The 19,908-nt window shown below is 51.9% G+C and overlaps 8 protein-coding genes across 8 annotated transcripts; 4 read left to right on the forward strand and 4 right to left on the reverse strand.

Moving 5' to 3' along the window:
- Positions 1 to 449: 449 nt before the first annotated feature.
- On the reverse strand, positions 450 to 2,414 carry Z520_04610 (uncharacterized protein; the record flags this gene model as incomplete). Its single annotated transcript, XM_016775115.1, has 1 exon — positions 450 to 2,414. The coding sequence occupies one exon, from the start codon at positions 2,412 to 2,414 to the stop codon at positions 450 to 452; it is 1,965 nt and encodes a 654-aa protein (XP_016634095.1).
- Positions 2,415 to 2,775: 361 nt separating this feature from the next.
- On the reverse strand, positions 2,776 to 4,633 carry Z520_04611 (uncharacterized protein; the record flags this gene model as incomplete). Its single annotated transcript, XM_016775116.1, has 6 exons — positions 2,776 to 3,259; positions 3,341 to 3,499; positions 3,565 to 3,721; positions 3,782 to 4,136; positions 4,232 to 4,525; positions 4,607 to 4,633. 6 exons carry the CDS (start codon positions 4,631 to 4,633, stop codon positions 2,776 to 2,778), a joined length of 1,476 nt encoding a protein of 491 aa, XP_016634096.1.
- Positions 4,634 to 5,324: 691 nt separating this feature from the next.
- On the reverse strand, positions 5,325 to 6,500 carry Z520_04612 (uncharacterized protein; the record flags this gene model as incomplete). Its single annotated transcript, XM_016775117.1, has 3 exons — positions 5,325 to 5,736; positions 5,843 to 6,158; positions 6,236 to 6,500. 3 exons carry the CDS (start codon positions 6,498 to 6,500, stop codon positions 5,325 to 5,327), a joined length of 993 nt encoding a protein of 330 aa, XP_016634097.1.
- An 864-nt stretch (positions 6,501 to 7,364) lies between these two features.
- On the forward strand, positions 7,365 to 9,128 carry Z520_04613 (uncharacterized protein; the record flags this gene model as incomplete). Its single annotated transcript, XM_016775118.1, has 6 exons — positions 7,365 to 7,391; positions 7,454 to 7,489; positions 7,554 to 7,591; positions 7,650 to 7,749; positions 7,837 to 8,879; positions 8,948 to 9,128. 6 exons carry the CDS (start codon positions 7,365 to 7,367, stop codon positions 9,126 to 9,128), a joined length of 1,425 nt encoding a protein of 474 aa, XP_016634098.1.
- Positions 9,129 to 10,343: 1,215 nt separating this feature from the next.
- Z520_04614 (uncharacterized protein) lies at positions 10,344 to 12,463 on the forward strand (the record flags this gene model as incomplete). Its single annotated transcript, XM_016775119.1, has 3 exons — positions 10,344 to 11,628; positions 11,682 to 11,690; positions 11,862 to 12,463. The coding sequence occupies 3 exons, from the start codon at positions 10,344 to 10,346 to the stop codon at positions 12,461 to 12,463; spliced, it is 1,896 nt and encodes a 631-aa protein (XP_016634099.1).
- Positions 12,464 to 12,621: 158 nt separating this feature from the next.
- Z520_04615 (uncharacterized protein) lies at positions 12,622 to 14,227 on the reverse strand (the record flags this gene model as incomplete). The annotated part of the gene is made up of 3 exons (XM_016775120.1): positions 12,622 to 12,717; positions 12,790 to 13,872; positions 13,943 to 14,227. The coding sequence occupies 3 exons, from the start codon at positions 14,225 to 14,227 to the stop codon at positions 12,622 to 12,624; spliced, it is 1,464 nt and encodes a 487-aa protein (XP_016634100.1).
- Positions 14,228 to 15,313: 1,086 nt separating this feature from the next.
- Positions 15,314 to 16,680, forward strand: Z520_04616 (uncharacterized protein; the record flags this gene model as incomplete). The annotated part of the gene is made up of 5 exons (XM_016775121.1): positions 15,314 to 15,483; positions 15,544 to 15,718; positions 15,789 to 15,865; positions 15,923 to 16,196; positions 16,252 to 16,680. The coding sequence occupies 5 exons, from the start codon at positions 15,314 to 15,316 to the stop codon at positions 16,678 to 16,680; spliced, it is 1,125 nt and encodes a 374-aa protein (XP_016634101.1).
- A 1,048-nt stretch (positions 16,681 to 17,728) lies between these two features.
- Z520_04617 (uncharacterized protein) lies at positions 17,729 to 19,495 on the forward strand (the record flags this gene model as incomplete). Its single annotated transcript, XM_016775122.1, has 5 exons — positions 17,729 to 17,798; positions 17,855 to 18,118; positions 18,228 to 18,859; positions 18,918 to 19,328; positions 19,391 to 19,495. 5 exons carry the CDS (start codon positions 17,729 to 17,731, stop codon positions 19,493 to 19,495), a joined length of 1,482 nt encoding a protein of 493 aa, XP_016634102.1.
- Positions 19,496 to 19,908: the final 413 nt, after the last annotated feature.

Below are 19,908 nucleotides of genomic sequence, written 5' to 3' on the forward strand. Positions count from 1 at the left end.
TTGAGCGAAGGACTATGTCTAGAATCCGCAGATTCTTCTTGGGCAACGCGAGCACGCATGAGGAATCTGTGCAGAGGCGCAGTTGAAGGTGCGGAGAAAAATTTGAAGAACCAAAACCTTCTGCGGGGAAACATCAGCCTGACGGGGTCGACGAGGCTGCGTGCTTTTGGCATGGGCGGACAAGGTATTGTGGCATTGCATTTCATCCACACACTCTCCGAGCAAAGCTACCTTTCACAGAGAAAGCTAATGGCTCATTCATGAAAGAACGCCAGCAGTAAGCCAGTCAGCTAAGTAGGCTCATCCAGCGCCACAGCCTGGTGCTAGTAGATTGTACATTTTCTCGTCGACAACCATTCCTCCGACCAGGCAGAACACCAACCCCCGACGCCATGCAGTAACCTGAGATGCAGAAAAGACAAAAGGCAGCGTAGGTATCAGTCAGCACCTTATGCCTTCTCTTTCCGCTTCTTTTTCTTTTCTGACTTCGAGGTGTCGGCATCTTCTTCCACTCGTTTCCGCTTCTTGGACCCCTCAACCTCCCCGTTTGCCTCCTTGGCCGCAGCCTTCTCGGCCGCTTTCTTAGCCTTCTTAATCTCCTTCTTCGAGATTGCTACTGGCGTCCCGTCCTCTTGGAGCTGGATTTCGCCCCTTGCCAGCTTTCTCTTGTATCTTTCCACGCTCAATCCACACTGTGCAGCGAGTAATTCAATCTTATCCTCGTGGCCAGCTGTTGCCGCCTTTTCTGCTTCGGCCTTCTTTTCTTTCTTTGCAGCCTTGCGAGCAGCTTTCTCCGCAGCTTTTCGTTCTTTTTCAGCTTTCTTGGCTTCCTTTTTCGATATGCCATTCACCCCGTTGACGGCGGACGGCACTGTAGCCTCAACTTCGGCTGCATTTATTGGTTCGTCAGGTTGTGACTCGGCTTCGTCGTTATCCAACTCGCCGTCTTCTTTCATATCCACATCCTCTGAAACATCTTCAATGAGTTTCTTTTCCTGCTTGCCCTTCTTATCCTTCTTTGACTTCTTCTCCTCTTTAGCTGGAGCCTCGTCACCCGCCAACCCATCGGCATCTGGGTTGTACTTCCGTGCTTCTTTAATCTCCCATTTCTTTGGCTGCGGTGTGGTAGACACGCCGTTGGGGGCAATGGCGACTCCTCGAGGTTTGAGCGGTTTGCCCTCCATAGCGGCTAGTTTGCGCTCAAGGTTCGCTCGTGCAGATAACCCAAGAGCGGCCTTCTCGTCCTCAGGAATGTCCATTTCGTCATCCCCCCATTCTTGCAGCGCATCTACCCTCAATCCGAGTGCGGCTTTGGCGGCAAGCACTCTGGCCATCTTGCCCTTATTTCTGCCTGTGGCTTGGCCAATCAAGGATGCATGGTAGATGAGACCGTATTTTGGAGTGTCATGCTTTGTCTTCAACGCGCGGAACAGTGCCTTCTCGGCTCCGAGGATTTGTATCGTACTCGCCGGGCTTTTGGAGAGGTTCATCAGACTTCCAGCATGGGCAATGAGTCGAGCACCCACAAGATCGCCCACAAGAGTTGTCAAATTCGGAGCGATTGCCGTCATTCTCGCCGAAAGATAGCTGGCAAGCTGAGTGCGGTATTCTGTAAATTGCACCACCTGCTCGGCCAAGCTTTGTATATTCTCCAAGTCTTCGTCGGTGATTTCCGTGCCCATTGATCTGTCAGCAGCGGCCTTTACTGCAGCTTCAATCTCTTCGGGCAGAATCTCGGCTAGGTCACAGTTCTCCCAGTTTGTCCGCATGCCCATCTTCAATACCACTTTGGCATATGCGAGGTTGTCGTTCAGGATCTTTGCCATCTCCGGAAAGTGCCAGCCATACCATTCCTTTACTCTCATGGCATATGTGTTCAACTCTTTATCCAAATCATCCAGCAAACCAATTGCTTGCACAATCATGACATCAATCTTGTCCGGAGAGAACTTGAGTTTGTGTCTCGCGAGCGAATGTGAAAGGCCCAGGCTCATGGTCTTGACATCGTCTGGCAATAGACCAGGAATGAGAGACGGGAGGTATTCTCGAATGGCTCGATACAGGTCGGCGGTGGTGGAATCGGCAACGGCTTTGATCTCCAAGCCTGGAATCTTTCCGATCGCGTTTCCCAGTTTTGGATCTGCGACAGCCAGAGAAATCTTCTTCTCGTCTTTCAAGGTGTTTAGTAGTGATGAGAGTTGCGGCGTTACTTTGCCTTCCACAATTGCAGCAGCTTCTTCAAGTGCTGCCGCAGCGCTATCGAATTTCTGGAACTCCTTCAACTTGAGCATGGAGGTGACATTTTCGACGTTGCTCAGTTCGGAAGCGAGGTCGTCCCGCTTCAGGAGTTTCTTGTCTTTGGCCTTGAGCAAGGCATAGCCAGCGGAGGTTTCGGTGAGGATGAGGAGGGTCATGTTGAGGATATGCGCAACACGCGCCGGTAATCAATGTGGGAGATATTACAATACTAGATGTGCTGAGAAGAAATATGGAAAAGCTCTCCAAAATTTCGCGGACCTCGACTGCACAATTTTGCGGAGCGGACCCACCAGCGCCAAGCCTTTCTGTAGATGGAAAGTGCGGCGAGAATATTCAGGCCGCGGCGCTTATCACCAAAAGCCACTCCCTCCTAGCGGCTGAGGAGTAGGAGGAAGAGTTTCCTACCACGACAGAAAGACGTGAATTACAAAGTCGATACAATTTCAAGTGCGACCAAAAGTAGCCCCTGTGGAAGCGCATCCAATTCCGCCATCCTCAGCACTCCCTTGGCTATGGCTATTCACCAATAGCCGACCACAACCTCTCGATTTCTGCCTGCGGATCATGTGAATACGCCCACTCGGTCAACACTGGGTCACTCCATTGATTAGGGCTCTCCTTGTACTCTTCGCCTTGCACTTCCACCTTCATGGCCTCATCACGAGCTCGCTGTACTGGCCCGTCCGGAAGATGTAGTATCAAGCCATGTGCGTAACTGGCTTCGTGGACTCTCTTCACCCGAGGTTTGCGCATTTCTTCCCATTTGGATATTGCTACTGGAAGATCCTCTATTGATCGAACATGCTTCAACGAGGCCGCTAACGCAGCAGCATCTTCCACAGCCATGGCAGCTCCCAAGGCCATGTACGGAACCATCGCGTGAGCTGCGTCGCCGGTTATCAAGACTTTGCCGGAATCAGAAGACCAGATGTCAGGAATGTCGATGCAGTTAATAGGCCAGTCTAAAGTTGAAGTCACCAACTCTAACAGCCGTCTCAGACTTCATTTGGTTAGCAACAATCTCACAGTCAGTGCATTTCCGTGCCAGTACTGAGCACTGTGCTGTGAGAGATGGACTCACCATGGATCCCACCCAACAAATTGTGACCTCATTTCCTCCAGTATCTGAGGCATTGATTTCTCTTCTGCTCCATCCCGACTTTGTGGATGAGTGACGACCAGATTGAAACGTTCTCCCCCAGCAATGGCATAGCTCATTACATGTAGGTTGTGCCCGACCCTGGCACCAGAGTTAGCCAACTCGCATGCTCGCAATCCTGAATATGCTACTTAAAGGTTTCATACCACAGATTTAGATTCGGCTGCTCGAGAATCCATCTGGTCATAGGGTCTGCCTTCATGTCGGCTACGGAAATTGTCCCTCGGTATGCAGAAAGCCCATGGCCCCACGGTCCTTTGTCTTTGTCGCCATTGAGCTCATGGCGAGCCAACGACTTCAGTCCTGCGGCAGAGGGTGTCAGTTTACGGGCCAAATAAATCAACTTTCAATCTCAAATCTCACCGTCGGCAGCAACTATTAGATCCGCCTTGATCGTCTGGCCATCAAAAAATGTCACTTCACCATTTTGCATGTCGTACTTCTGCACCTTTTTGGACAAATACACAGGCACACCCAGTTCGACCGTCCGGTCATGCAGAACCTCATGCAAATGTGCTCTATGGGTCACATAGTAGGGTGAGCCAAACCATTGCTCAATATCCGGATTGAGCTTGGCTTTTCCGATGACGGATCCATCTTCCCAACGTCGCCAAAGCAGGGCCGCTGGCTTGACAGACCGCCGCTCGAGAGCAGAACGGAGACCCCATGAATGGAGAATGCGGGTCGAATTTGGTGGGATTTGGATACCAGCTCCGACCTGTGCATACTGTCATGAGCTCGCAAGTCGCAACAACGCTCCTGCCAAGGGGACCGCAAGCAGAGAAAGCCGGGTCTGCGCGATGCACGGCTTACCTCACTCAAAGCGGAAGCCTGTTCGTAGACAGACACAACGTGGCCCGTTTGAGCCAAAGCAATCGCATTCGAGAGACCTCCAACGCCGGCGCCGATGATAGCCACGTTCAATTTCGCCCATGGTTGCTCCGAGGTCCCATTCGTTCCATTCGTTATGCTTGTTTTGGTCTGTCTCGTTGCATGCGCAGCTGTTCCGTTCGACAACTTGCACTTGACCGGCGATAGCAATGGCAATTCCTTCTCCCTCCGGAGACGACGAATAAAGTTGTACGATCCTGAAGGATAATCAGGTATCTGATGAGGATTGATTCAATTAACATCCCTGGACCAGAAAAGCAATGCGCTCAACCGACAAAGACATGTCTGTATACATACCTGGATCTTGTCTAGTTCTACGTTCATCTTGACCCTCTAATTTCCTGACGGCCTGTTCCTGTTGTCGTTGTTGTGGTGACGGCGTCTTCTTTAACCTCTGATTCTAGCCTTCTCCTTTTGTCTCAATGATTCAAGTTATATCAGACTAAGTTCCTCAGTACGTTCTGCCCTTCTTCCGACGACGCTGCCTCCTATAAAACCTCTCGGATTGCCCGGGCACTCCGAGCAGACGAAGCACGAGAGACATTTTCCTGGGCCACAAATAGAGATGACATACACAATAATGACACGAGGATTCGTGTCAGCAAGCTTTCTCCAGCATCATCCACATACATACTGCCGCCACTTGGGCAGGCTCTGCATGTCGTGAGATTCTCGGAGCCATCCGAAGCTTGATTACATACTCTGCAGAATTTGTGTACTCTTAGTATTTCACCCGAGGAAACCCACCCGAACTTTGCTTTTCAACTGCTTGCACAATGCACGCTATGAAGTCTGTCATAATCTTGCCGTCATAATGGTCCTGACCGATTGGGGTGGCGAAGGTGACAGGGCGGACCGATGAGGTTTGTTGGCCTTTGTTTTCCTGCAGCCACTTTCGGTATCAAGTAGTCGGTGACAAGAACTAGTTTCATTCAAACAAGCAGGGGGAAACAGAGTCCATTAACTAGCGTATATTTGCGCGTATGAACCTATCTTTAGAGGAATCACACCACTCCTATTCCCCAATAGAGTACATCTTGAGGCGCTCAAGCAAAGGCCTGTCCGAGAGCACAAACAGATAGCAGTCTTGCACTCCATCTGCTTTATGCAATATCCGACTCCAGGCGGGCACGGCGAAAGTGTCATGAGGTCCCCAAGTCACCGTCTTGGTGCCTCCACTCGCCGTCGTGATCTCGGTTCTGCCGGAGCCCGTATGGACATGGTAGATATAGGAACAGGTGTCTCTCCTGGCAGTCGAGTGTCGCCCCGCTTGCACCTTCTCTGCATGTGCTCCCAAGGTGCCTGAGATATAGGCGCTGGAGGGGCTCCTGTAGTGCTGCAGTGCCCAAGGAGCGGCTTCGGTCTCGGCGTCGAGCCTTGCTTTCATTTCCGCCCAGGGAAAGCGGAGAGGGCTATTTGATACGGGCCTGGGTTTGAAACAGGTTCTGTAAGTACTCTTCTTCCTTTCTTTCTTCTGCCCATGACCGAGCAGGGGAGAGCGGAGGCGTTCAGTCTTGGGGGTAGTGTACTCACTTGCTAGGGTACCGCTCCTTTTCGTAAGGTTCCGCAAAGTGGGTCGGAAGCTGATGGTATAGAGGCAAATCCAACCCGTCCAGCCAGATCATGGGGCCAGTCCCTTCGTGCCCGTGGTCATGCCATTGCCACTGAGGGGTCAGAATAACGTCCCCGGCCTCCATATAGAGCTTCTCTCCTTCAACCGCGGTGAAGCCACGACTGCCTTCGATGATGAAGCGCAGGGCGAACGCCCGGTGCCGGTGGGCTGGTGCAGTTTCACCCTGATTGATGAGTTGAAGACCGGCGTAAATGGAGTCGGTCGTGAAGGGTGCCTCTGAGGATATATCTCTCATTAGTCCCGACTGTCTTGTTTCACGCCTGTCCCCAAGCCTCAAACTATCGAGATCTTACTCAGCGCAGGGTTTATGAGCATGAGGACGCGTCGCTCGGCCTCTTCGCTGCTCACCACCTCGCCAGCTTCCAGCAAGAGAGGGCGTAACTCATTGTATCTCCAGACTGCGACTTCTGCCTTAGGAGATGGCTGTGGCGTGACCATGGCTCGCATGGCCTTCCAGAGAGGCTGCACATGCTGTGCAGGGAGTTTTTCCAGCAGCTTCATTTCCGGAATTCGACCCATCTTTTCGGTCGCCGCTGTGCTGGTGTTGGTGACGTTCATGTTGAGCTGCGTGCAAAATGCTTAGCAGCGCAAAGTCTCCTTCAAGGAACCAACATGGGCCACTTAGATATAGCCATTTCCTCACGGCTAGTCAAGCATTCAGCAACACCTGCAGCAGTCACAAGATGCCAGATGGAAAACCTGTGGTATCCTGCCCTGTGGCCGGCAAAAGCATTGCTCGGCAGGAGACCCGAGACCACTTATTCAAGACTCGGTTCAGCCCCGAGCTCAGGCACATTTCCGTGTGGCTGATGATTTGTCATAATCGTGGCCCATCATATTATGGTTATAACAAGAGAATGGTTCGTCGTGTCATTCTTTGGCTGTAGTTGATGTCAGCGAGCTAGACCCATTGGGATAAGGTATAGGCTGCGACTGTTGGCTATTGACAGGGACTTCTTTCTCCCATGCTCACCTTTCCTACTTCATCGCCATCAGGCAAGGACTTTTGCACTCCCATCCAGAAGAGCTTGCATTGGCTGGTGTGAATGTCATTATCACTATTGTTGTCCTTGGCGTGATTTCTCACGCAAAGGGGAAAATACCACATTCAAAAACCCCGCAATGCGTTCGAAATGGCCACGATACATTGCGATGTCGGAGGATATTTCATTCGAATAATCTTTCGCCGCAGTCAAGAATGATTTAGTCCTTGATGTCTGTAATCGACATACGAAGACTTCTCGGATCTCGCCCGAAGTTTTGTCGCTGCATCGCAATACTCCAAACCCGCCTCCCCTCGCCCTAGAATTATCCTCGGTATAAGCCCGAAGATTAATTCTCCAGCCCGCCCCTGGATTCAGGCTGGTGATATGCTCTATTGGTAAATTATTCTGGACTTCTGACAATTTCATCCAAGCCAAAATGAGCATGGCGGACAACAAACAACCAGTAAGATGTCTTCACGCATTTAGCAATTGTCGATTTGGCTGACCATCCCACTCCATGCCCAGACTCGCACCGAGACGGACGCGATGGGCTCCATTGAGGTAAGCTCATACTCCAGAAGCCTCCTGCAAAGGACGGAGAATGTTCCTGACTTGTCGGACATAGGTTCCATCTGACAGATACTGGGGTGCCCAAACGCAACGGTCAGAAAACCTGCCTTTGGTCCTGCTTGCCTGTTCTCATGTCAGAGTGGGTGTATAGCTCGTTTCAGAATTTCCGCATCAATCAGGATCGAGATCGCATGCCAGACTCGGTGATCCGTGCCTTTGGGATCCTCAAGGGTGCTGCAGCGAAGGTTAACGTGGACCATAACGTGCTAGGTGAGTTGGATATGCTTCTTCCTCTATCCCCGTGCCAGGAGGATATGAAAGGACAAAGCGACTAGGAGAGGCTGAGCAAAGACATCGACATAGATGCGAAGCTTGGGCAAGCAATTCAGCAAGCAGCCAAGGAAGTGGCGTCGCTGGAACTAATAGACCACTTCCCCTTGGTGGTATGGCAGACCGGGTCGGGCACGCAGACCAACATGAACACCAACGAAGTTATATCGAATAGAGCCAACGAGATCCTTGGCCAGCCGCTGGGCCAGAAAAGCCCTGTCCACCCCAACGACCACGTAAATATGTCCGGCTCTTCGAACGATGGTATGGCAACTGCTATGCATATCGCGGCTGTACTGGACCTAGAAGACCTTTTGCTCCCGGCAGTGACCAGCCTTCGAGATGCCATGAGGAAGAAGAGCGAGCAATTCGCGCATATCGTCAAAATTGGCCGGACCCATCTCCAAGATGCCGTGCCACTTTCACTTGGACAGGAATTCTCTGGTTTCGAGAAACAACTCGAGCTGGGAATACAGCGTGTTGAACAAGGACTTGAGGGTCTCCGTTTCCTGGCCATGGGGGGCACGGCAGTGGGGACGGGCTTGAATACATACAAGGGATTCCATGAGGCCTTTGCTGCCGAAGTCAGTCGAGTCACGGGCAAGCGCTTCTTCACAGCACCCAACAGGTTCGAGGCCATTTCAGCAAACGATGCCATCGTCTATGCCTCGGGCGCACTCAACACATTGGCCTGCTCCCTGTTCAAGATCGCTCAGGATATCCGCTTCGAAGGCAGTGGCCCGCGGTGTGGCTTAGGAGAGCTTCTGTTACCCGAGAACGAGCCAGGCTCCTCTTTCATGCCGGGAAAGGTGAATCCAACTCAGTGTGAAGCAATGACGATGGTGTGTGCAAAGGTAGTAGGAAACCATGCCGCCATCACTCTAGGGGGCTTGAGCGGGCAATTTCAACTGAACGCTTTCAAGCCGCTCTTGATCTCTGATTTTCTGCACTCGGTCCGTATTTTGAGCGATGCCATGCGGAGTTTTGAAAAAAATCTCTTGGAGGGGCTTCGGGCGGATGAGAAGCGCATCAGTTTCCTACTGGGCCAAAGGTAAGCTTCACACGTGTCTTCCCACCTCTCATACTCTATCGAAGTACCTTTTCCTGACCTTTACACAGCCTAATGCTCGTGACTTGCCTCAGCGGTAGACTGGGATACGACTTGGCCTCAAAGGTTGCAAAGCATGCTTATAAGAATGACCTCACGTTGAAGGAAAGCGCATTGGAGCTCAACGCCCTGAGCGGAGAAGAATTCGATCTTCTCGTGCGCCCTGAAAAAATGATTGCGCCCACGGGGTAGTCAACTCGGACTAGTTCTAAGGGCAAAGGCCGAGAGTGAGGTGTTTGTGAGTCCATGTAGACTTGGAGAAATCGATACATAGCTAGGTAATTACCTCATTTCTGTATTTCTCTTTTCAGATGAGACTCCACAAGCCGAAGCCTCCTACCCCGGATTTGCGGGGCGGAGGCGGCTCACCAGGCTGAGTAAAGCCTCGGAACATGTCCGAGTTTTCTTACTGTATCTCATTTCAACTTGAGTCTTTGCATCGAACCCTTCCCCAGGAAATAGGTACATCTTCGTTCTTTGATGGAAGCTGTGAGGGAACGCTGTATGAGACAATTTTTGCGAATAGATAATCCAGCCTGCCTTTGCCGAAGCAAGTGGTCATCGAGCACGAAACCCGCGCCATGGAGTCTGCAGGACCATCGGACCCAGTGGTGAGCGGAAAGCTCAGAGCTGACGCTGTCGGCTTTAGCCGACACAGAAAGCGTGCATCCTCCAAGAAACAGAGTACAGACCTCAAGAGGCCGAAAATTGCGCTTGCTTGTATCGAGTGTCGTTCGCGGAAGGTCCGGTGTGATGGAGTCCAACCTGGTGTGCAACGACCGACTTTCATCGCTCCCTCTCTCCCATCAGAAATGCTGAGCCTTTTGCAGTGTGTGGAGCCTGTCGTCGCTGTCGCAGAACTCATCCGAATTGCGTCTACCCAGATCGAGGATTGTCCGGTATCTCTTCCGAGTCAGTCATACCACTGCACAAGTCTACAAACGCGCCCAAGCTGATCGCATGGGAATTAGGTATGTGGTACAGTTAGAGAGCAGGATCCGGCAACTGGAAGCCGCACAAGGGGGAATACCACGACACGACTCACACGAGGGGAACACCGGACCAATTTTGAGCCAAAGCCAACATGTACCTGTCATTGATCCGTACCCACCAGTGAGTTCTTGCGCCGGTAGCTGACGGTCACAACGCCAAAGCTAACGAACGATCTAGCAATCGCCCTTGGACGTGGAAGTCAACTCCAACACAGAAACTAGCCACAGACACGAAATCGTGTTGTCCCCGCCTCTGACTGCGCCCGGTGAGCAAGATCATGTCGATTACGATTCAAGTCCTTTCACTGGGCGTGTCGAGGGTATTGATGGTATGGGGAATATTGGAACGACAGAGCACAGCTTTTCCGAAGACACGTCCAGCGCCGCGAGCTTCATGAAACAGGTAAAGAGCGCCATGGCTGCCAGACTAACTTCCTCCGTGCCACGGACCCTTGCAACGTCATTCTACAATGCTGCTCCTGGTTTTCACGCCGTTACTAGACCTAAGCAGCATGATCAGTCGATCGCGGAGCTCTTCGTTTTGCCACCACGTCGCGTCGCAGACGACATGATGGAAAAGTACTGGAACGAAGTATACCTCCTCTATCCTTTTCTCATGCGGGAGCGCTTCATGCCGGCCTATCAAAGAATCTGGACGGGTGCAGACCGAGAGACTGACCAGAGATTGCTGTATTGTATTTTGAACCTGATCTTTGCAATCTGTTGCCAGATCAGCAAGAGGGAGTCTCCAAGCGAAAAGGCTGCTGCTGCCGAGGTGTTTTACAAAAGGGCGTCAAACCTGTTGCAGGTCAATCTAATAAGCAGCGGCTCCCTGGAGCTCGTACAGGCCCTTCTTCTCATGGGTCAATATCTACAGAGCACCGAATGGCCGCATAGATGCTGGGTTGCCATTGGTTTGGCCATCCGCATCAGTCAGGGCTCTGGTCTACACCTTCGACGGACCACAATGAATGTTGCGCAGATCGACCGAGAGCTGGCGCGTCGGGCGTGGCATGGGTGTGTCTTTATGGACCGGATGGTGTCAATGACCTTGGGCCGTCCGATGATGATATCCCGAACGGACGCTTCGGTTGTGCCTTTCCCGGAAGCTATCGACGACCAATACCTGTCTCTGGAGATAGGACAAGATCATTCACAACCTCAAGGCCAAGTCTCGATCATCGAGTTCTACGTCCAATCGTTGAAACTCTACATCATCACCGAGGAGATATTGTCGGTCATGTATCCTCACGAAGACGCCGCCTCTTCCCCAACACGGGCTTCTTCTGCTCTGGAAAAGCTCGCGAGCCTCGACTTCAACACAATCTTGAGGATCGATTCGGCCATCACCAATTGGTACAAGGCAGTCCCAAACGAACTCAAGATCCATAGCGACTCTTTGCCGGAGCCCCACAAAGCTGCCCATGCAAGGCAGGCAAATATCCTGCGGCTTCGCTGTCTCCAGGTCCAGATCCTCTTGTTCCGTCCCATCCTTTCGCTTCTGCTGGCTCAGGAGATCAGAAGCAAGGCAATCTGTCTACCGACAGCAGAGTTATGGTTGCCGCTCTCGATGGGGCTGATTTGTGTGAGGAAATGCATGCGCAATGCACTCGAAATGATCAGCATCATCTACGAGAAACAGATTAACCCGAGGTCCAATGACATTGAGCTCCTTCCAGCATGGTGGTTCCAGGTTTTCTGTAAGTCCTGTGCTCAACCGGAAAGAAAAAGCGGTTTGCTAATACGTGAAAAGTCATCTATAGTAAGCACCATTCCAATTTTTCTCCCTTTCTAATCCACCTTAGTACATATCACCCTGCGAAATTGTTTGACTTCACAGCAAACCTCGCTGTGCGTCCCGGCTCTAGAAGCTATTTCGTTATGATTGATCCGCGATGAGTCGACAACACATCTGCTGACCGAATAACTCCAGCTGCCGCCACAGCCCTAATACCGGCACGCGTCTATAGCTACATCCGCGGCGACATCTCGCAGACATCGCTGACCGAAGCGTGGCGACGCTCACTCGAAGTCCTGCGCCGCCTTTCTCCCCTGAGTCCCACTGCAACGCGGTGTCTGGCTGCACTCGAGCTCCTCGACGAAGAAGTGGTTGCAGATGAGATGCCCAACAACGGCCCCAATCCGACCTCCAGCAAACACGACGGGGATGATGAACGTGCACTTGACAACTCACCCCATCCACTCGACCTTCGCGCCGGCCGGCTGCACGAAGACAACACAGTACAGCGAAGTAGCTGCAACAACAACACCCTCGGCTCACAAGGTGAGGGCAGCACCACGATAGTCGCGCCAGCTTGGAGCGGACCGAGCGGTCACAGGACCCCCCAGTCACAGACACTGTCCGAGCTTGCCGTTCCTTTCCGAATGGTCCAACAGCCACAACATCAATACAATACCCAAGTAGATTCATTCGGACGAATGCTACAGATGCAGGATTTCAGCTGGCTGGATTCCCTCCCTGCAGACCTCTTGGCAGGGGGCTACGAGGACTTGCCGGAGCTTTTTTCCCAATGATATGACCTGGGTAAGGCCCCGGAAGGGGCAAACTGAGGAAGTATGTCTTGCAGAACAGCAATCTCCGGTCTAATGCGGGAAATTGTTGGGGAGACAGATAGAGACGGCTTAAAAGAACTCCTGTTTTTCTATTGTATATTGTGTATACTTCTTGTTGTTTACTTCCTCTCTTCAAACCTGACCATTATGGTCTTGGGATATGCCGTGAGGCCATCTGCAAATTCCAGCGAGGAGTCTGGTGTGGTGAGGTCCATCTTTGTGAGAATCAACCAGTCAGCATGACCACAAGTCATCACATGGATAGGAAATGGAGAGAGATAACCAACCTTGAACCGCAGAACCAGAGTGGGAATCAGCTTCTTGATCTCCAGCTCGGCAATGTGTCGGCCCAGGCAGACCCGTTTTCCAGACCCGAACCCCATCGAGGCTCGTTCCATGGCAAGCCTCTTCTCCGGGTTCGTCAGCCACCGCTCGGGTCGGAACTCTTCGACATCCTCGCCGTAGAGCTCGCGGTTGTAGTGGATGACTTTGGCGGCACATCCAACCGTGGTGCCGGCTGGTACCTGCTTGCCGACGATGACGGCGCCGCCGGGAGGCACCACGCGCTCCAAGGGGATCGTGACGAACGGGTTGCAGCGCATGGCTTCCTTGAAGACAGCGTCTAGGTACTCGAGCCGATTGACTTCGGTCCACTGCGGCACCGGGGTGGAAAGTTGGGCCTGCTCCAGCTCCTGCTTGAGCCGGTCGTACGCGGCGGGGTATTTCATCAGGAAGAAGAGAATTGTCGTGATCGTCACCGTCGTGCTGTCGAAGCCCGCCGAGATGGTCGACGTCGTCATGAGCTCGATGACGTCGTGGCCGATGGCCGGGTTTTTCTTGTACGCGTCGACGTACTTCTGGAGCAGGTCCTTCTGGCCCTCGGTCTTCCCCGCCGGCGCCGCTTCGCGGTTGGCCAGCTTCCGGAGCGCCTCGAGCGCCCACGCGGATGATCTCTTGGTGACCCAACTGAAGAGCGGGTGTTGGAAAAGGAGGTACTCCAACGTCGGCAGCGCCTGCCAACGCACCCAATGCGCGACTCTGTCACGGCTGGGGTCGACCATTCCCCAAACATCCCTCCGGTTCTGCAGATGGCCCAGATTCTCACTGAATGCTAGCTGCGTCAGCATATCGAGCTGGAAGAACTGTATGGTCGTGAAGAGGTCGAACTCGGGAAACTCGATGATGGTCCGGGCGAGCTCGCTGACCGTTTCGTCGACGCTGTGCTCGTAATCGAGTAGGGTCTTTGTTGCGAACGCGTTCCCGACCCCCCTCTTCAAAAGGGTGTTGCCGTCCTCGTCCTGCATGTCGATAACGCTCCCGATCGACTTGCCACGAGGCGTGGGCACCCGCAATGGGGAGTACGAGTCGGCCTGTGATGCAGAATTTGTGAAAACGGCTCTTGAAAAACGGAGGGACCAGAGTACTACGGGGCTGACTGACCTTTCTGAATTCCCCATGGTTTGTGTAAATTGTGCTGACGGCGGCAGGGTCGCTGACATGGATCGTGTTTGGGCCAATTCGCACCAGAGGACCATGCTTCTCGTGAAGCTTGATCAGTGTCGTGGTGATAGTGCCGTAGTTCTGAGCATATGCTCTCCAGAGGTCCGTGAAATTTGCCAAAAAGGGCCCTGGGATGGAGCTTAGTTTTCGATATCTGGAGTAAAGCCGTAGTGGAATCAGGAATACAATGGCGATAAGCACAATGCCCTCGACCGATGAAGCCATCATTGATTGTCGCTAACCCTGTCGAAGCTCCTAAGGTAAGGTGAGGCTGTCGACAACCGTTCCCTAGACTTTTGGTGGATGGCTCTTTATAAACACTGTGATAGCCATTTTGGCAACTCCTCTACCCTTATGCTCCACTTGCTTGTCGCTTTCAAGCATTGCTGAAGGGTGATCCTCCGGGTGATGTCAGCAAGTTCGGAAGCCACCCGAGGATGGACAGTCGAGCACGGAACATGCTGTTCATGGAGCGCCTTAATTGGCGCCTGGCAAGGACAAGTACCGAAGTAACAATGAACTTCGGTTCCACCCTCCTCACCGTCTGAATTCACAACCCTCGAGACAAGTCGGAGGTCAAGAACAACTGGGCCATTGCCCCTCGGGGGTAAGCTTACCACAGGATGCTGAACAGCAAAATGAGCTCGGGAGGTAATGTTCATTGTGAGGCGTGGAACGTAGCGCAGACTCGGGCGAAGTACCCCATTATGACTCCGACATTCGCCAGATGATTCGGTCTAGGGGATTGAGACCAGTGCCGCAGGGACCCGATTGACTTGGGTCGCCAGGAGTACGCTGCGAGGCAGTACCGGTATTGATCATTGCCAAGGACAGACGAAAAGGGGGAACAAGACAATCGATGACGGAGGCAGTTCTTGAGAGAAAGTGCCAAGTAATACAGTACTCTTTTGGAGCGAAAATGCCAGGTATTGAGCATGATGTGGGCAATGCTAATTGTAGACAGAGAAGCTGGCTTTTAAGTAGGAAATGGAGGTCAGCCAATGAAATGATACTCCGGCTTCATCTTCCTTCCCATGCCTTCAAAGGACTTAGCCTTCAACTATTATCGCCCTCCATTTTGAGTTCTGAGGATGTGGTTTATTTCAACGCTCGCAGCCTTGCTGCCGAGGGAGCTAGCGGCCTGTTTCCAAGTGTATGTGGCTCAGGTTCATGTCCTTCGGGACATGGTAGCCGAACAGCCTCGGATCCAATCCTGCAGCATTCATGGCAGTTTCTACACTTCTGATTGACAGACCTGAAGTAGGACGACACAATTGCACATCATCAGAGGTTTACGATTGCCGTGAAAATATGACTGTGCCTGCCGCTGGGGGAGTAGCTTCACGCCACGACCTAGATGACGTTGCTCTCGGGCGGTATCTGCAACGCACGAATTCCGTGCCTACATTAAAGCTACCAGTTGTATCGACAAAAATCGGTTATGGTCAAAGCAATCCGACATATTACGTCGACGATGCAGCGTAGGTTGTGTATGCAGACATATGACTGTCTTCATAATAGCTGACACGATGCACCCTCAGCGGAACCCGACTCATTCTCAGAAAAAAGCCCGCGGGGCAAATCATCAGCAAAGTCGCCCACCAGGTCGACCGCGAGTTTCGGGTGTTGAAGGCCCTTGGCACGGTCAAAGGATTTCCTGTGCCCAAGGTCTATACGCTATGTATGGACGATTCCGTCATCGGCACAGCGTTCTACGTATGCTTGTTAGGTATCTCCGGCTAGAACCGGGGTCTGTTTCGCTGACTCGCAATCAATGGTCGAATAGGTCATGGAGTTTGTGAAAGGCAGGATATTCACAGATTACAGCCTTCCAGAGCTGTCGCCTTCAGATAGGCGCAAGGCGTGAGTTGGTCTCTGCATGTCCTTGCCACGGGCTAACCCAGCATTCTTTTTGCTCAGCTGGTTCTCTCTGGTGGAAACCCTAGCATGGCTCCATTCAATTGACCCATTTTCCATCGGGCTAGAAGGATTCGGCAAGACCACGGGATTCTACGCTCGTCATTGCAACACCTTTACTAGAATCGAGGCCGAACAATCCAAGATCGAAGACAGCGATGGAAAGCCACTCGGCCGAGCACATGAGCACTATGATGAAATTATCGACTACGTGAGAAACAATCTACCTGGCGACCGCTACGCGATTGTGCATGGTGACTACAAGTTTGACAATGTGGTAAGAAACTCCCTCCCGCAAGGGTTAGCAACGCTTAATTTCGGGTCATTTGCAGATACTCCATCCTACCGAGCCACGAGTCATTGCGATCCTCGATTGGGAACTCTCAACTATTGGGCACCCGCTGATGGATGCAGTCTTTATCGTTGCGTCGTTCTGGAACGAGGCATATAAGACTTCCTCGAACCCACTTTCCAAAGTCAACGGTGTGCCCGGGGCTGATGAGTTGATGGACCGCTATAGCGAGATCGTTGGATTCGACCCTCGAAAAGATGGCGGAGGCAAGGACTGGGAAGTGGCCAAAATCTTCCACCACGTACGGGGCAGTACGATTACGCATGGGATCCAGGCAAGGACGATCCGCGGCCAGGCCAGTAGTGAGTTCAGCCACGTGTACTTCGAGTATACGAAATCAGGGCTGGACATTGCATTGAGGATCGTGCGGGAGATGAAGGCAAAGGAAACACCTCTACCAAAACTCTAACAGAGTAGTATACCCTAATATTGCTCTATGGGCAATGCAACGTTTGGGCACACTTCACTTCTAACAGCGGAATGACCTTTCGATGACAGGACCTTCGAAATGAATTTCCGAGTGCAGGACCACTACGCTCTGACGACAGCGTGACAGTCTTAGAGAGCCCTGACCTTGGTCGCCTTTTTCAAAAAGCTGCCTGATGGGGAACCATTCAGGCAATATCTGCGATCATATCTTGGACCGAGAGAGTTTCGCGACCCCACATTTTCGTATAGGTTGCGGTTGAGTTCCTATCTCAGCCTTGCGATTCCGAAAGTGGATTTCCTCCACTTCCAGTATTATGCTCACCAAGCTTGAACTCAGCAGCACCTTCAAAACTCTCCTCAAGGATCTGACGAGCACAATTTTCAGCTTTTCAAACCTGTTTACCATCTTGACTCCGAAAGAGAAACTCAGGATAACTTGGCAAAACTCTCAGATTTTCCGAGGCTGCGGCTTGTTTCCAATCTGGGGAAAACCGTGGCAAACCTGGATGTCTAGCACCCCAACTGCGGGATCTCGCTTCCACCTCTCTCGGTATTGCAGCCAGCGATCATGGAGAGTGAAACGTCTAGGAATACCACCTCAATGTGCTTTCTGCTTCACCTACGCTAAACCCACTTGCAGTTAACCGAGCAACAGAACTTGTCAGCTGGAAGCATAGCTCTGGCGCTCTATCCGATCTAGCCCCACCAGTACGGGGTTGAACCTTGCAATTCATGGGATGTACAGCACCAAGTTGGCCTGACAGACGAATAGCTTTGTCAGGAACCCGGGGGTAGTCTATCCCATTGGTAACAGTCGACTTCGGGTATGCGTGCAATCAGCCTGGCCGAGGCTATCAATACAAGGATCCTAGTCTTCAAGACCAATATCAACAAGTTTCGACCCCGCCTTTTGTCAAGTTCGATATATGAGTGCTTGGAAGCTCGAAAACTACGCGTCTCCTCTGCTTTGGCTGTCCCTCTCTCCACAAAGCCTGTTCTCCCTTTCCCCCGGAAAAACGCTATCGACCATGCAGAAATATCAGCTATTGTGCATTCTTTTCGTTGCCTTCGGCTCAATCTTCTACGCCTATGACTCCGGTAAGGGGCACCCAAGGCTGCAGAACTATCTATCGGTATACTAATTCTGGGTTCAGGCTGTACCACATCGGTCCTGGGATATTCCTCGTTCATCGAGTACTTCAACCTCGACGCCACGACCATCGGAGCTTTTGGGTCTGCCTACTATGGAGGCGGAGCTGTTGGATGCTTCCTCAACTACTATCTGCCTGATAAGTATGGGCGACTGCGAACAATACAGATCTCTTGCGTGCTGGCCTTGATCGGCTCTGCAATGCAGGCTGGGGCGACGAACTTCCCAGTCTTCTGCACTGGCCGTGTCCTCGGAGGAATAGCGAACGGTATTTGCCCCGACCCTGTCTTTACAATGCTGAACTTATTGCCACGGTGGTTTCTCCACCTTGGTAGGTTATTAGATAATCAAATTAACTAACGAGGTTCGTCCCTCAGGTATTGTCTTCTCGGTGTGTCCGACATACGCCAGCGAGATTGCGACTCCAGAGATCAGAGGCCGCGTTGGCTCGCTCTATGCTTTCAATGTCAACTTCGCCTACATGCTCACGGAGTGGATGGGTCTCGGCTTCTATTACATCAAGGGCAATGCTGCATGGCGCACTCTGCTGGGAATCCAACTTGTTCCCGCCCTTTTCATGCTCATTGCTTCGTTTTGGATGCCCTTCTCTCCCCGATGGCTCATCATGAAGGGACGAGAGGACGAGGCATTGGAAGTGCTCAGGAAGCTTCATGCCGGCGTCGAAGGCCATGAAGAAGACTTCTATATCAAGGAGTTCCACCAGATCAAGACTCAGTACCAGATCGATCAGGCCAACAAGCTCGGCCTGATCGCCATCTTCAAGAAGAAATCTTACCGCAAACGCATGTACCTCATCTTGTTGTTCGTGGCCTTTTGCCAATTCACCGGCATCATCCCACTGCAGAACTACCAGGTTACAATCTACACCAAGCTCGGATTCACCAATGTCTTCAGCCTAGTGCTTACAGGTATCTGGGGTACCTTGGGCTGCTTGTCGACAATTACCGCAAGTCAAATTGTTGACAGACTGGGTCGACGACATCTCATGGTGCGTGCTTCACATACACCTGACAATTAGTATATCTTTTGCTGACATTGCGACTTAGTTCGTGTCTTACAGCTTCATGATTCCTGGGGGTATTCTTCTCGTGGCTCTATGGGCAAGCTTCGAGGCTACCAATAGCACCAACTATGCGTTGGGCAAAGCCGTCATCTTTGGCATGTTCTTCTACGGCTTTGGATACGGCGGCTTCATGAACACCTTCTTCCCGACCTACTGCACTGAAGTCATGCCAACCAACATCCGCGCGACCGGCACGGCCAGCGGCTACGCGCTCTTCAACCTCATCGTAATCATGCTGGTCCAGGTGACGCCCATGGCGATCGAGGCCATCAGCTGGAAGTACTTCATGATCTTCGTCATCTGCGACATCATCTTCATAGTCATCTTCATCATCTTCTACCCCGAGACCAAGAATAAGACGTTGGAGGAAATCAGTGCGATTTTTGGCGATGAGGTATGTCGTAATAATGTCAAAGGGTATGACAACAAGGCAATGCTAACTTGTGATAAAACTAGGTTGCCGAGACGATCGAAGAGGCCGGTCAGCATGTTGAAGAGGTCTTGCACCAGCACGAGAAGACCGTCCATCATATCGACGAGGTGCCAGTCAAGCTCGCGTGAACGACTCTTATCAACGCGGGGCTATAGCAAAGTACCACCGCTGACGCTCATATTGTCCCTTCCTCGTGACGCTACCAAGACTAAAGTTGTGGACGTTGGAAAGAATTGTTGAACTTCTTGGCGGCGATTCGCCCGTACTACTTTTTTCCCTCTTACACCACCACCAGCAGATGATACCGGTTGTTTCACCTGCCATCAATGGCAAGATAATATTGTCCCTGTGCACTAAAGGATAATATAAATGTCCATAGTACATTCATTGTATCCACAGTTCCAGGATGGCCGTAAGACTCAAATCATCCCGCGCATCAGTGATATTATTGGCCTAGTGCCCATTTAGTAAAGTGAATAAAGGGTGTGCAGGTTGGGTAGATCTCACGACTAGAATGGCATAGGTCACGCCTGACGAGCAC

The sequence above is a fragment of the Fonsecaea multimorphosa genome, assembly GCF_000836435.1.
Source record: "Fonsecaea multimorphosa CBS 102226 unplaced genomic scaffold supercont1.7, whole genome shotgun sequence".
NCBI lineage: Eukaryota > Fungi > Ascomycota > Eurotiomycetes > Chaetothyriales > Herpotrichiellaceae > Fonsecaea > Fonsecaea multimorphosa.